Raw genomic sequence first — 12,454 nt, 5'->3', positions numbered from 1 at the left:
CTCCCCCTGGCGGCACCTGTGGGACCCAACAGGGTTGCACCCAAATCCAATTCCTATGGAGCCCTGTGGGAAACAGAGGCACCTTTCCAACCCAGGGGGGCAGCCATCTAGCGTCCAGTTGCACAGTCCATGGCTGCTCCCCCTGAATATATAGCGAAGGGGTGTCCCAGCCAGCATGGACCCCGGTTGTCCGCCACAAAATATATATATATATATATATATATATATATATATATTATGGGGTGCCAAACAGGCAAATACATTGATTTTCTGAATATATAAAGTCGAAACTTGTTTCGGAATATATAAAGTCAAAACCTGAATATATAAAGTCAGCGTCGGAATATATAAAGTCAGCGCTGGAATATATAAAGTCATTCCTGATTATATAAAGTTAAACCTTGAATATATAAAATCAAAACCTGAGTATATAAAGTCAGGGTTGGAATATATAAAGTCAGTGCTGGAATATATAAAGTCAACGCTGGAATATATAATATTGCACAACCTGAGACACTTTATAAAACGCATATTTATATATGATGACAATATCATTTTTAAGATGAAATGCAGCAAAATATGTTTATTATATTATACAGATAAAACTTTAACTTGATTTAAGTAATCTATATTTTTTTATTTTATTATTTTTATTGTAATCATTCCATACAAATCGATCAATTTTTACAAAAAAGTAGGATTGAAAACTAGCCAACCCCCACCCCTGAGAGAGAGAGCATGGCCAACAGGGTAAAACTTAAGGTTTTTAAACATACCTAAATTGATGAGTTTAATAGGCTAATAGAGATGAATGGAGAAGAAAAAGAAATGCGGATATCATTGCTTCCTCGGTGCATTAACAGCTTATTCTAAAATATTATTGATTAGATCCTGCCAGGTTTTGAAAAAATTTTGTACAGATCCTTGAACTGAATATTTGATTTTTTTCAATTTCAAATAGTATAAAACATCGGTTTCTCACTGACTTAAAAGAGGAGAGTTAGGATTCTTCCAGTTTAGCAAAATAAGTCAGTGTGCCAAAAGTGTAGTGAAGGCAATCACAGTTTGTTTGTCCTTCTCCACTTTAAAACCATTTGGAAGAACCCCAAACACAGCTGTTAATGGGTTAGGAGGGATTGTGACACCAAGGCTGTCTGAAAGGCACTTAAAAATGTTGGTCCAAAGTGATGTTAATTTGGTGCAAGCCCAGAACATGTGACCCAGTGAGGCTGGGACTTGATTGCAGCGTTCGCAGGTTGGATCTTGCCCTGGAAGCATTTTGGAGAGTTTTAGGCGAGACAGATGTGCTCGATATATAATTTTGAGTTGAATAATTGTATGCCTCGCAGTTAGGAGACCCGGGTTCGCTTCCCGGGTCCTCCCTGCGTGGAGTTTGCATGTTCTCCCGTGTCGCGTGGGTTTCCTCCGGGCGCTCCGGTTTCCTCCCACAATCCAAAGACATGCAGGTTAGGTGGATTGGCGATTCTAAATTGGCCCTAGTGTGTGCTTGGTGTGTGGGTGTGTTTGTGTGTGTCCTACGGTGGATTGGCACCCTGCCCAGGATTGGTTCCTGCCTTGTGCCCTGTGTTGGCTGGGTTTGGCTCCGGCAGACCCCTGTGACCCTGTATTCGGATTCAGCGGGTTAGAGAATGGATGGATGGATGGATAATTGTATGCTTTGCGCATATGGAGCTCGAGTGAAGTCTCTGCATTGCTACTTTCCACTCCTTTTCTGATATATTGGTTAAGAGATCTTTTTCCCATTGTCCTCTTGGATCTTTGAAAGGGATGGACTGTAAAATAATTTTATATATTGCAGAGATGGTGTCCAAGTCCTTGAAATTGAGCAATATTTTTTCCAGCATGGACAAGGGTGCAAGATGAGGCAAATCGGGCAGGTTCTATTTAACAAAGTTCCTAATTTGAAGATAGTGAAAGAAATGTGTAGCTGGAATGTTAAATTTGGAATGTAATTGTTCATAGGATGCAAAGATGTTGTCTATATAAAGATCTCTAAGCAATTTAATCCCAAATTTTTCCAGATATTAAAAACTGCATATGTTTGCGAGGGTTGAAAGAGGTGGTTCTCTTGCAGAGGTGCCACAGATAAAAGATTCTCCATCCTAAAATGCTTTCTACATTGGTTCCATATTCTGAGTGAGTGAAGCACAATTGGGTTATCAGTGTATTGGCGATAACTTGCATTTATTGGGGCACAAAGCAGGGAATATAAAGAAGTACTGCAGGATTTTACTTCTATTGCGGACCAAGCCTGTGTATGTTCATCTATTTGTGTCCAGGTTTTATAGCTTGTATGTTTGCTGCCCAGTAATAAAACTGAAAGTTAGGTAGAGCCATGCCACCTTCTGCCTTTGGTCTTTGTAGGGTCACTCTTTGGATACGTGGATGTTTTGAGTTCCAAATAAATGAGGTTATTGTTGAATCTAATTGCTTAAAAATGATTTATTGATGTATATTGGAATGTTTTGAAATAAAAGAGAGCTTAGGAAGAATATTCATCTTAACAGTGTTAATTCTTCCAGCTAGAGTGAGATGAAGGGTTGACCATCTATGCAAGTCTTGCTTAATTTTTTCCATGCAGACGGCAAAATTTTGTTGATAAAGAGCTTTATGTTTACTTGTGATGTTTACCCCTAGGTATTTAAACTGTTCTGCAATGATAAAAGGTAGGTGTCTAATCTAATATTATATGCTTGAGAATTCACTGGAAAGAGTACACTTTTATTCAGATTAATTCTGAGACCAGAGATCTTTTGAAATTCTGTAAGTGCTGTTAAGACTGCAGGCACAGAATTTTTGGGTCTGATATATACAGTACCATATCATCTGCATATAGAGAAATTTTCTGTTCCAGTCCTTCTCTGATAATTCCCTTTATCTGATCAGCATTTTGACAGTGAACCAGTGGTTCAATGGCGATTGCAAATAGCAGTGGTGACAAGGGCATCCTTGTCTGGTACCACGTTCTAGTTTAAAGTAGTCTGAACAAATGTTGTTAATACAAACTGAAGCTTCTGGATTGGTATACAGTAGTTTGATCCATGCACAAATGTTCGGGCCAAACCCAAATTTCTCTAATGTAGTGAAAAGGTATTTCCATTCAATCATGTCAAATGCTTTTTCTGCATCCAATGATAATAATATTTCTGGGGTGTTTGACTTTGTTGGTGAGTATATTACATTAAACAGGCGTCGAAGATTGGAAGATAAGTGTCGACCCTTGATAAATCCAGTTTGATCTTGTGATATTACAGAAGGGAGCACTTTCTCCATCCTTCTAGCTATGATTTTTGAGAGTATTTTAACATCATTATTCAGAAGTGAAATTGGTCTGTATGATGCACATTGTAATAAGTCCTTATTTTGTTTAGGAAAGACGGTGATTAATGCTTGGCAAAAGTTTGAGGTAAATTTGATTGTCTCTAGCTTCTGTAAATGTTGCTAATAGGAGGGGAGCTAGCTGAGCGGAGAATTTCTTATAAAATTCTGCAGGGTAGCCATCAGGGCCTGCTGCTTTCCCACCTTGAAGTGACTTTATAGCATCTAGTAATTCTGATAGCCAGAGGTTTATACAGTTCCTCCGCACTAAAAGTATCTATTTGTGGTATCTGTAATGTATCCAGAAATGCATTCGATTGTGTGTTGTCTTCTTTAAACTCAGTAGAATATAAGGATTTATAGTAGTCTCTAAATGTGTGCATTATATTTTTATGGTCAATGATTTTGTCTCCGTTCATGTTGGTGATTACTGGGATTGCATTGCGAACTTCTTGCTTGTGGATTTGTTGAGCTAAAAGCTTATTAGCTTTCTCTCCGTGTTCATAGTAATGATGTCTGGATTTATAAATTAGTTGTTCAGTTTCTTTAGTTGTCAAGAGGTTGAGTTCTGAATGCAGAGCCTGCCTTTTCCTATGTAGAGCCTCACTTGGAAGCCTGGCATGTTCTTCATCTATTCTAGTAATTTGCTTTTAGCTCTGATACTTTCTTGGTTTCTAATTTATTTCTTTGGGAAAGATATGAAATAATCTGTCCTCTTAAGAAGGCCTTTAGAGTTTCCCAGAGTATTCCTGCAGAAACCTCTGAGGATGTATTTGTCTCTAGGAAGAAACTGATTTGTTTGGATATAAATTCTGTACAGTTCTCGTCTGCTAATAGAAGCGGGTTAAGACACCATCTGCGAGGTGAGTGTGTGGGGCATAGTGACTTTAGCTCCAAGATCAGAGGTGCATGGTCGGAAATAACAATAGCATCATACTTGCAAGATTTAATCGTAGGCAAGAAATTATTATCTATAAAGAAATAATCAATTCTTGAGTAGCAATGATGTACTGGTGAGTAGAAAGAATATGTTCTTGAGTTTGGGTTTAAAACCTCCAGGGTCTGATAAGTTGTGGTCAGTTATAAACTTTGTAATTATCTTTGCAGTGTTAGATGTCATCCCCCCTGTGACAGGAGTCCTATCTAAGAGTGGATTTAAAACACAATTAAAGTCCCCAGCCATTATAATTTTATGAGTGTTCACATTGGGAATGGATGCAAATACATTTTGTATAAATTCCTTATCATCAACATTAGGTGCATAAACATTTATCAAAATCATTTTACAGTTAAATAAGTTGCCCATGACCATCACATATCTCCCTTCAGGATCAGATACTACATCTGATGCTACAAATGAGACTGTTCTATGTATGAGAATTCCCACACCTCTAGTTTTCTTTGTAAAGCTAGAATGGAACATTTGGCCAGTCCAGTCCTTTTGCAGCCGGAACTGATCCTTGCTTAGTAAGTGGGTCTCCTGTAAAAATACTATTTTAGCGTTTAAACCTGTTAGGTGAGAGAATACTTTCTTTCTCTTTAATTCGTGATTCAGGCCTTTAACATTCCAGCTCACAAAGTTAACTGTCCCATCATGGAGACATTGATTCTGAATTTTTGATGTCATTTTATAGTCTTAACTGGAAGTGAGACAGCTTTAACCTTAATTTCCTATTTCCCCAAGAGTTATTGCCATGCAGCCTATTGTTATGTTGGTAGTTATAATTATAAGGATTAAAAGGATAGATTAGATATAGCCTGCTTTCTTTCTCTCCCCCACTTATCCCCCCCTCATTTTGCCTCCCCACGTGAGGCTGGAACCCACTTCCCAAAGTCCTGGTCCTCTGACATACCTAGAGACAGAGCACATCCAAAGCAAAACAAGCCCCCACACAGCGGTGTTTTAGCATTAAAAGTAGAGATATCTATTGCCAATATAGTCTAACTACTATATGCCTAAAATATAATCATTAACAAACTATAAGCATAAAATATAATCTTCAGCAATCTTAAAGTATTAAAATAATAAACCCAGGGAATGGTGTTAGAAAGTGGTCCAGGATAAGCATAGTAAGTCTTAATGCAATAATAACAATAACAATAAACCAAGGGTATGATGTTAAACAGTCTCCTTTAGGGTAGTAAAAAAAAAAAAAAAAGGTTAATTTCTTCCACACACACGTCTATAACTGTAATTAAAACATAAACAGAAAGCGTCCAAGTAATGAAAAGGATATATAATTATAATACCCGTATCATTACAAGTGGATCAGACAGCAGGTGATATCTCCTTGCCATGTCATGACAGGATGCGACTCACTATTGTGTTTCAGAATAGTGTCGGGATCAGCTTTCTTAATTCCTTTTCTGCTTCCTCCTTGCTGGAGAAGACGTAGTATTGGCCTTGAACATCCACTTTCAGTTTGGCAGGATACAAGAGGCTGTATTTGATATTGGCTTGCCATAACCGCTGTTTAATGTTGTAGAAGGCTGCACGTTTAGCAGCTGTTGCGGGAGAGAAATCAGGGAAAATACGAATGTGGTTATTTTCATATATAATCTCTTGCTTGTGTCTGAGGAGTGCCATCACATCTAGCTTACATAACAATCTCTTAAAGCGGACAATAAAAGACCTAGGTCTAAAGGTATTTGATCTGCTTATCTGATAAGCTGCTCCTATCTCGGTATCTGATTTAAAGTCCTCTCCAATTATTTCAGAGAGTAGTTCAGCTGCAAATTTTGCTGAGTTTGGAGTTTCATGATTCTCAGGTAGACCTTTGATTCTAATATTATTTCTTCTGCTTCCATCTTCCAGAGCAGCAAGTCTGTCTCCAAATTTTTTGCATTTGGAATTGGCAGCTGTTGCTTTTCCATCAGCGGTGGATGCTAGATTTTCGGCTGTTTCAATTCAAGTTGTGAATTTCTGCTTAACATCCTCCAGCTGATCGGCAAGTGTGCTCAGTTTAGACGCGTTTTCCTCAATGTGCTCCTCAATTTTATCCAGCATACATTTAAAGGCCGCCTCAATATATCCGCCTATATATGCGTTTCTCAGAGTCTTTATTATCCTGCCGCAGCTCTTGCAGCACCCGCCGCAGCTTCTCACTTGCCTTCTTGCTTTTCTTTATATCTTGCTTGAGCTCAGCAATCATCACCTTCAGTTCGGACAGATCATTTCTGCTTTCCTGCACCGTAGGTGAAGCGGCTGGCTTTATTACAGCCGATGTTCCTGGCTCACGTGGAGTAGGTGAAAACGCAGACTGCAATGCCTTTTCCAGTTTCAAATGATCTTCTCCTATCGGCGAGCTATCGTGACCTGTGTCACTCGCACATTCACTCCCCATTTCGCTCTCAACTGGAGACATTGTAGCGGACCATGGTCCTGAGGAGTCTGGGCTTTCGCCCGCCTGTTCCAGGTCAGTCTCTGAAAGGCCGTACCTTGAGCTTGAACTTGGACTTGTCGATCTGGGCTTGGATGTAGCTTTAGTTTTCTTTTCCATTTCTTTCTGAGCCCCTTTCTTGCTGACCATGTTTATATATGCTTGCATATACTGTAATAGAACCCTTGGGTTGGATAAATACAGGATATCTCAAGATAATAAGGAAATAATATAAAAAAACTAACACCGCTGCTAACGGAGCTCCGATTCAGACGTCCATCTCTTACAACAGACGAGACCAAGAATCTATATTGTTAATTATTAAACATGTGAGGACACGGTGCCGCATCGCTAGCGAGGAGCTGGCACTCCATTCATGGATTGTTCCTGCCTCGTGCTGTACTCTTGCTGGGGCTGGCGCGACGCTGAAAGGATAAAATAATTAAATATCTACTACAAGATATTTCAATGTTCCTTAAAAGTTTTGAAGAATCGGCATTCTAAGCTTACAGATGGCTTAATGTCTATTTTAGAGCTGATTGTGTGGGGACTGGGGGATTTGCCATTGCCTTTTCACAGAATGCTGAGCTTAAGGGCTATTTATATTATTTTGCATATTCCAAGAGGCATAATTCTGGGTTAGTTTGGGGAGTGGCAGCAGACGCGTGCACGTGCATTACTTTTCACGCTGACCGGGATTTATGGAACGCACAGATTTATGCATCTGGATTTTTTTGTGTGTACAAAATATTTCTGCTTTTGTCCTTACGCCATGTTTTAGTGTGAATTCTACACACAGCATTATGCATGAGGCCCCTGGTCTGCAGGAATAACTTCCAGGTCAGACAGGAGTCCCACAAAGTAAGGCTCATATTTCCCTGAAGCATCCTCTAGTGGCACCCACTGAACCCAAAGGGGCTTCGTTCCGGAACTCAAATTCCCAAGATGCCCCGTGGGAATCTGTCTTAAGGGGATGTGAATCCCAGAGACACTGCCCTCTAGCATATCAGTGGACATAGTAAATGGATACTTATGTCTCTCCTGGTCCTCCCAAAATACTCTCCTCCCTGCTGGGTAAGAATACTTGATCCCATCTGCTCAGTCCTTCTGTTTTCTTTTATTGTGGAATCCTGTCTGGACAAGGAATCACCTTTTGGGATTCCTTACCATTTCCTGTAACACTCACTCTATTGCAATATGGATTTACAATCATACAGTATACACTGTTGATCTTAGAATTTATTCTTATGATAGACACTCCATGTAAATACACAGGTGCAAATTTCAATGGCCCTGTACTGTTTACCAGTAGGGTGGAGTGAAAAAAATGGCCAGTGCAAGATGGCTGAGGTATTTAATTATGCTGTCTTTCTATAGCAATGAATGTTTTACATGTTATGATAAGAAGGCAGATGTATCTTTGTGTGTCTATTTAAGTCGTAATTGCATGCAGGCATGGCAGTTAAGCAAACGTTTTTTCTCAGTTCCTGCAGTGAATACTTCTCTTGTAAAAAGAAAATAAATACCTATGTTAAATATGGTATACTTTAAGAGTCCTAAGAACAATACGTTATTTACTCTATTCACAGAATCTTCAAAGATGCAAAAAAAAACAAGGGACAGGATGACTTTCTTGGAAACATAGTGATTAAGCTTGAGGTGAGTGATGTGATGTACTTCAGTATATACACACAAAAATTGGACCTTTGTAAACGGCAGTATAATCAATAAAATTGTTAACATATAAATTTATTATTGAAAGCACAAATTTCTGAAAAGATCAATAATTTCCAGAGATTTTTATCACAAATTTTTTTTAATATAAAGCTGTAGCTTACTGGCTTTCCAGAAAGGTATGAATAAAGTTACTGAAGAAATAGTTTGTTACACATGGCAATATCTCAGCAGAATTGGGACAAATTAGATAGCAACAACATCACTACAAGGTGGACAACATATCAAAAGAGAAGAGAACGTGAACTGGAGTTGCAAGAAATTTAGAAGAAGTTTAAAGGAATCCATGTCATGATAAAGAAGAGCATGAGACTATAGGGGTATCAAAAGTTGCCAGTAGTTTTTTTGAAGATGCTTGTTGTCATGAGGATTCACAAAAATGTTGTTAGAGTTGCTGACTGCTGACATTTCGTAGCATCATAAGAACCAGACATGCAAAATGACCATGCATCTGAAAGCTAGAAACATAAAATGGTAGTACCCATTACAACAAATACAGGAAATAATGGTGACCAAGAAAAAATAATCTAAATGCAGATGAAATGGCATTATCAAAATAACAGCAACAATAAAAATATGAATTATTGTAAAAGAATTAATATTATTTGCACAATACTGTCATCATAAAACGAAAGTGGAGAGGAGGTACAAGGGCAGAAATACATAGCCTGTAGTTGTTACAGAACAGGAAGGTACCCACTGTAAATGCAGCAGGTCACCATTGGACTGATGATAATACACAGTATAGAGTTGGACATAACAGTAATCAAGGTCTGAGACTGGATGCTATTGTCTGTTATCAAGTTAGCATAAACTAGATGCTAGAAGTATGTTATATAGTTGTTAATATTATAAATACCGATGAAACTGCTATTACTTATATACATTTTTTCTTTTTTTCTTTTTACAATTTTATCAGATACACCAGATAAAAATACGAGGGTGAGTCAAAAATTATCTGCACTCTAGTTAAATTAAAACTTCTGTTGGCAGCACTGTCTTCTCGGCACTTTCCATAAAAGATCCCTGTCTCACCAATCACTGCTGTGCAGATGTGTTACGTCAGATCATTTGTAACTGCAGTGTAAAAAACGATGGTTGCCCCACTTGTGATTTGCACGAAAGAAGAGCAACATGCAGTAATTTGTGTTTTTGTGGTCAGATGGTGTGCCTGGTGCCGATATTTATCAAAGAGCTTGTGCACAGTATGGAGAAAGTGTTTTGTCGTGAAGAAGTGTAAATGAATAGAGAAGTTCAAGGAAGGTCACACAAGTGTCAGCCATGAAAAAGGAGTTGGATGCCCATCCATGTCCACAACTGATGACAACATTGAGCATGCACGTGAAATGATTCTGTTGAATAGACGAGTGACAGAAGATGATGCAGCAAATCATTTGCAAATCAGCCATTGCTCTGCCAATGCAATAATCCACAACAGACTTGGGTTTCAAAATAAGCACTACGAGTACAAAGGTTCATGTCTGATAAAGAGGTGAAGACAGTGGTGCATTTGTGGATCGCAGCTCAGCCTAAAACATTTTTAATGAAGGAATACGAAAGATTGTTGACAGGTCGACAAGGTGTATTGAAAAGCAGGGAGATTATGTGGAAAAATGATATATTTGTATTTTCTGAAAGTTGATTAAAATAAATTCTACAGCTGGAGTGCGGATAATTTTTGACTCACTCTCTTATATAAGACACCATTGCCATAACTACTATATAAAGATGCCTAATAGTGAATAGTGAATTTGAATAAAACACTTTCTACAATTAGTACTTGTTACTCATTTTTAACTTAAAAATATGCATCTTTTTATCATTAGTTTTTGTATACTCAATTCTTACATTTTGTAGCTTAATTTTGTTTCCTTGGTGGTTGGTTTTTTGAAGCATGACTCATGAAGTTCATATTATACAGCCAAAACAAAAATCAAAAATTGTATGTAGTAAAAATTTTGGTGCTCGTTGCTTTTCTTTTTTTTTTTAACCCTAACCTGCTTGGCAGTATTTTTCTCTCTCATTTCCTGGTCCTTTTTCAATTTCTGCCTCTAAGATATCAGTGGCAAAACAAACTCAAATTAGTAAAATTATATTACTCAAAGTAATTTGGGTTTATTCAGAACTTGATCAGCTGCTACAAAATTGTGCTTATTTACCGAAGAAAGCCCACAGACTTCTGAATTCTTTGAACTGATCTATGAGAAAATTGTTATGTTAGCCGTGACAAGGCAAAAACATTTTCTAAGCTTCCAAAGTAAGATAAAGAAGCTTTATAATTAATTTGGGGTCTTAAAAAAGTGAAATGGAGAAAAATACAATAGATGTATATTAGAGGGGTTATATCTGTTGTGGCAGTAGGGGCAGTAGTGCACCCTCGAACCCTCAGGTACAACTCCGGAGACCAGGTTACAGTCCAAGACTCTTTATTATTTTTTCCCACAGTGCACCAAGCACCTTCCACACTACTCATAAACTCTTTAAACCAAACACAATGACCTCTCCTCCTCGCCCAGACACTTTGCTCCTCTCAAAACCCAGCACAGCTCAGTGTCTGGACTGAGGCACCGTCCTTTTATAGCCCCTGACCCGGAGGTGTTCCTGTCCCAGCAGTCCACAGTTCCCTATTCCTTCCGGGTCAGGGCAATCAGTCTTTTACTTCACCCCAGGAGCACGCCATTCCTTCCCGTCACGTGACTGTGACGTACTCCCGGGTCATAGGGCACAACAGATCCCACAAGTCCTCCCACAGCGACTCCTGGTGGTTCCCAAGGTATCCAGCAGGGCTGTGTATAAACACTACAAAGTCCATAAGGCCCTGCTGGACCTCGGGGCACGATCCTGGTGTCGGGAGAGCTCCTCCTGTCGGCCTGGGGGTGCGGACCGGCCTGGGAAGCCGGCAGCCTTCCACACTGTCTTGTGGGAAATTGGGGCATTATTTGAAGAATTGTTCTAATTTCTTAAAGAGATAATAAGGAAACTTTTTGCTGGGGTTTGTTGGACTAATTAAATTCATAACCAATTAGTTTAAACTAAAATAAACAATCAATTTAGGTATCTGCTTTCACAAATTCTATAGACATCAGAAAACTTTGTCAGTGCAGGCCTTTTGCATGGAATAAACCATCCACAAATACTCATAAAAGAAAACATTGTGTTTTCTTCAAATGATGGTGTACATATTGGGAAGGCTGGTTATCACACCCATTTTAATACTACACACTGGCTGTTTACATTGGATGCCATTCCTGACATACAGATTTACATACCAGATCGGACAACAGCCGCAACCAACACTGTTAGCCAGCTGAGTGCTGGTGGAAATTGGGCTACTGTTGGCCAAAGAAGAAGAAGAGGAGGAAGGTGTGTTCAGAGGCAGATGGAGAAGAGGAAGGTAAAGAGAGTGGAAGTGAGGGTATTGAATGTTGTATTTGAATGTTGGCAGTATGACTGGTAATGGGAGTTAGCTGATATGATGGAAAGAAGGAAAGTTGATATATAGTGCATACAAGAGACTACATGGAAGAGGAGTAAGGCCAGGTGGAAAGGAGTTGGATTCAAATTGTTCTATCATGGTGTGGTTGGGAGGAGAAATGGGGTAGGGATTATGCTGAAGGAACAGTATGTCAAGAGTGTTTAGGATGTGAAAAGAGTATCAGACAGAGTAATGATTATGAAGCTGGAAATTGGAGGTGTGATGATAAATGTTGTTAGTGCATATGCCCCGCAAGGTGGGTGTGTGATGGATAAGATTTCTGGAGTGAGTTGGATGAAGTGATGGACAGTGTAACCAAGGGAGTGAGAGTAGTGATTGGACATATTGGTGAAGGGAACAGAGGAAATGAGGAGGTGATGGATAGGTATGGTGTCAAGGAAAGGAATGCATAAGGTCAGATGGTAGTGAATTTTGCAAATAGGATGGACATGGCTTAATATGTATTTTAAGAAGAGTGAGGAACACAGGGTGTAGGAAAATGCACATAGGTAGATTATATTCTATG

The 12,454-nt window shown here is 38.9% G+C and overlaps 1 protein-coding gene across 2 annotated transcripts in view; it reads left to right on the top strand.

The window, feature by feature from the left end:
- The window catches only part of unc13d (unc-13 homolog D (C. elegans)), a 400,017-nt gene that overhangs the window by 162,210 nt on the left and 225,353 nt on the right, over positions 1-12,454 (top strand). For both annotated transcript variants that reach the window (XM_039739768.1, XM_039739767.1), the window contains exon 8: positions 8,309-8,378. In XM_039739768.1, the coding sequence (XP_039595702.1) occupies positions 8,309-8,378 (70 nt within the window). The remainder of the gene's footprint in view (positions 1-8,308; positions 8,379-12,454) is intronic.

The sequence above is a fragment of the Polypterus senegalus genome, chromosome 17 (genome assembly GCF_016835505.1).
Source record: "Polypterus senegalus isolate Bchr_013 chromosome 17, ASM1683550v1, whole genome shotgun sequence".
NCBI classification, from domain to species: domain Eukaryota; kingdom Metazoa; phylum Chordata; class Cladistia; order Polypteriformes; family Polypteridae; genus Polypterus; species Polypterus senegalus.
The sequence above is the reverse complement of the archived record's forward strand: the minus strand, read 5'-3'. Positions and strand labels throughout refer to the sequence as shown.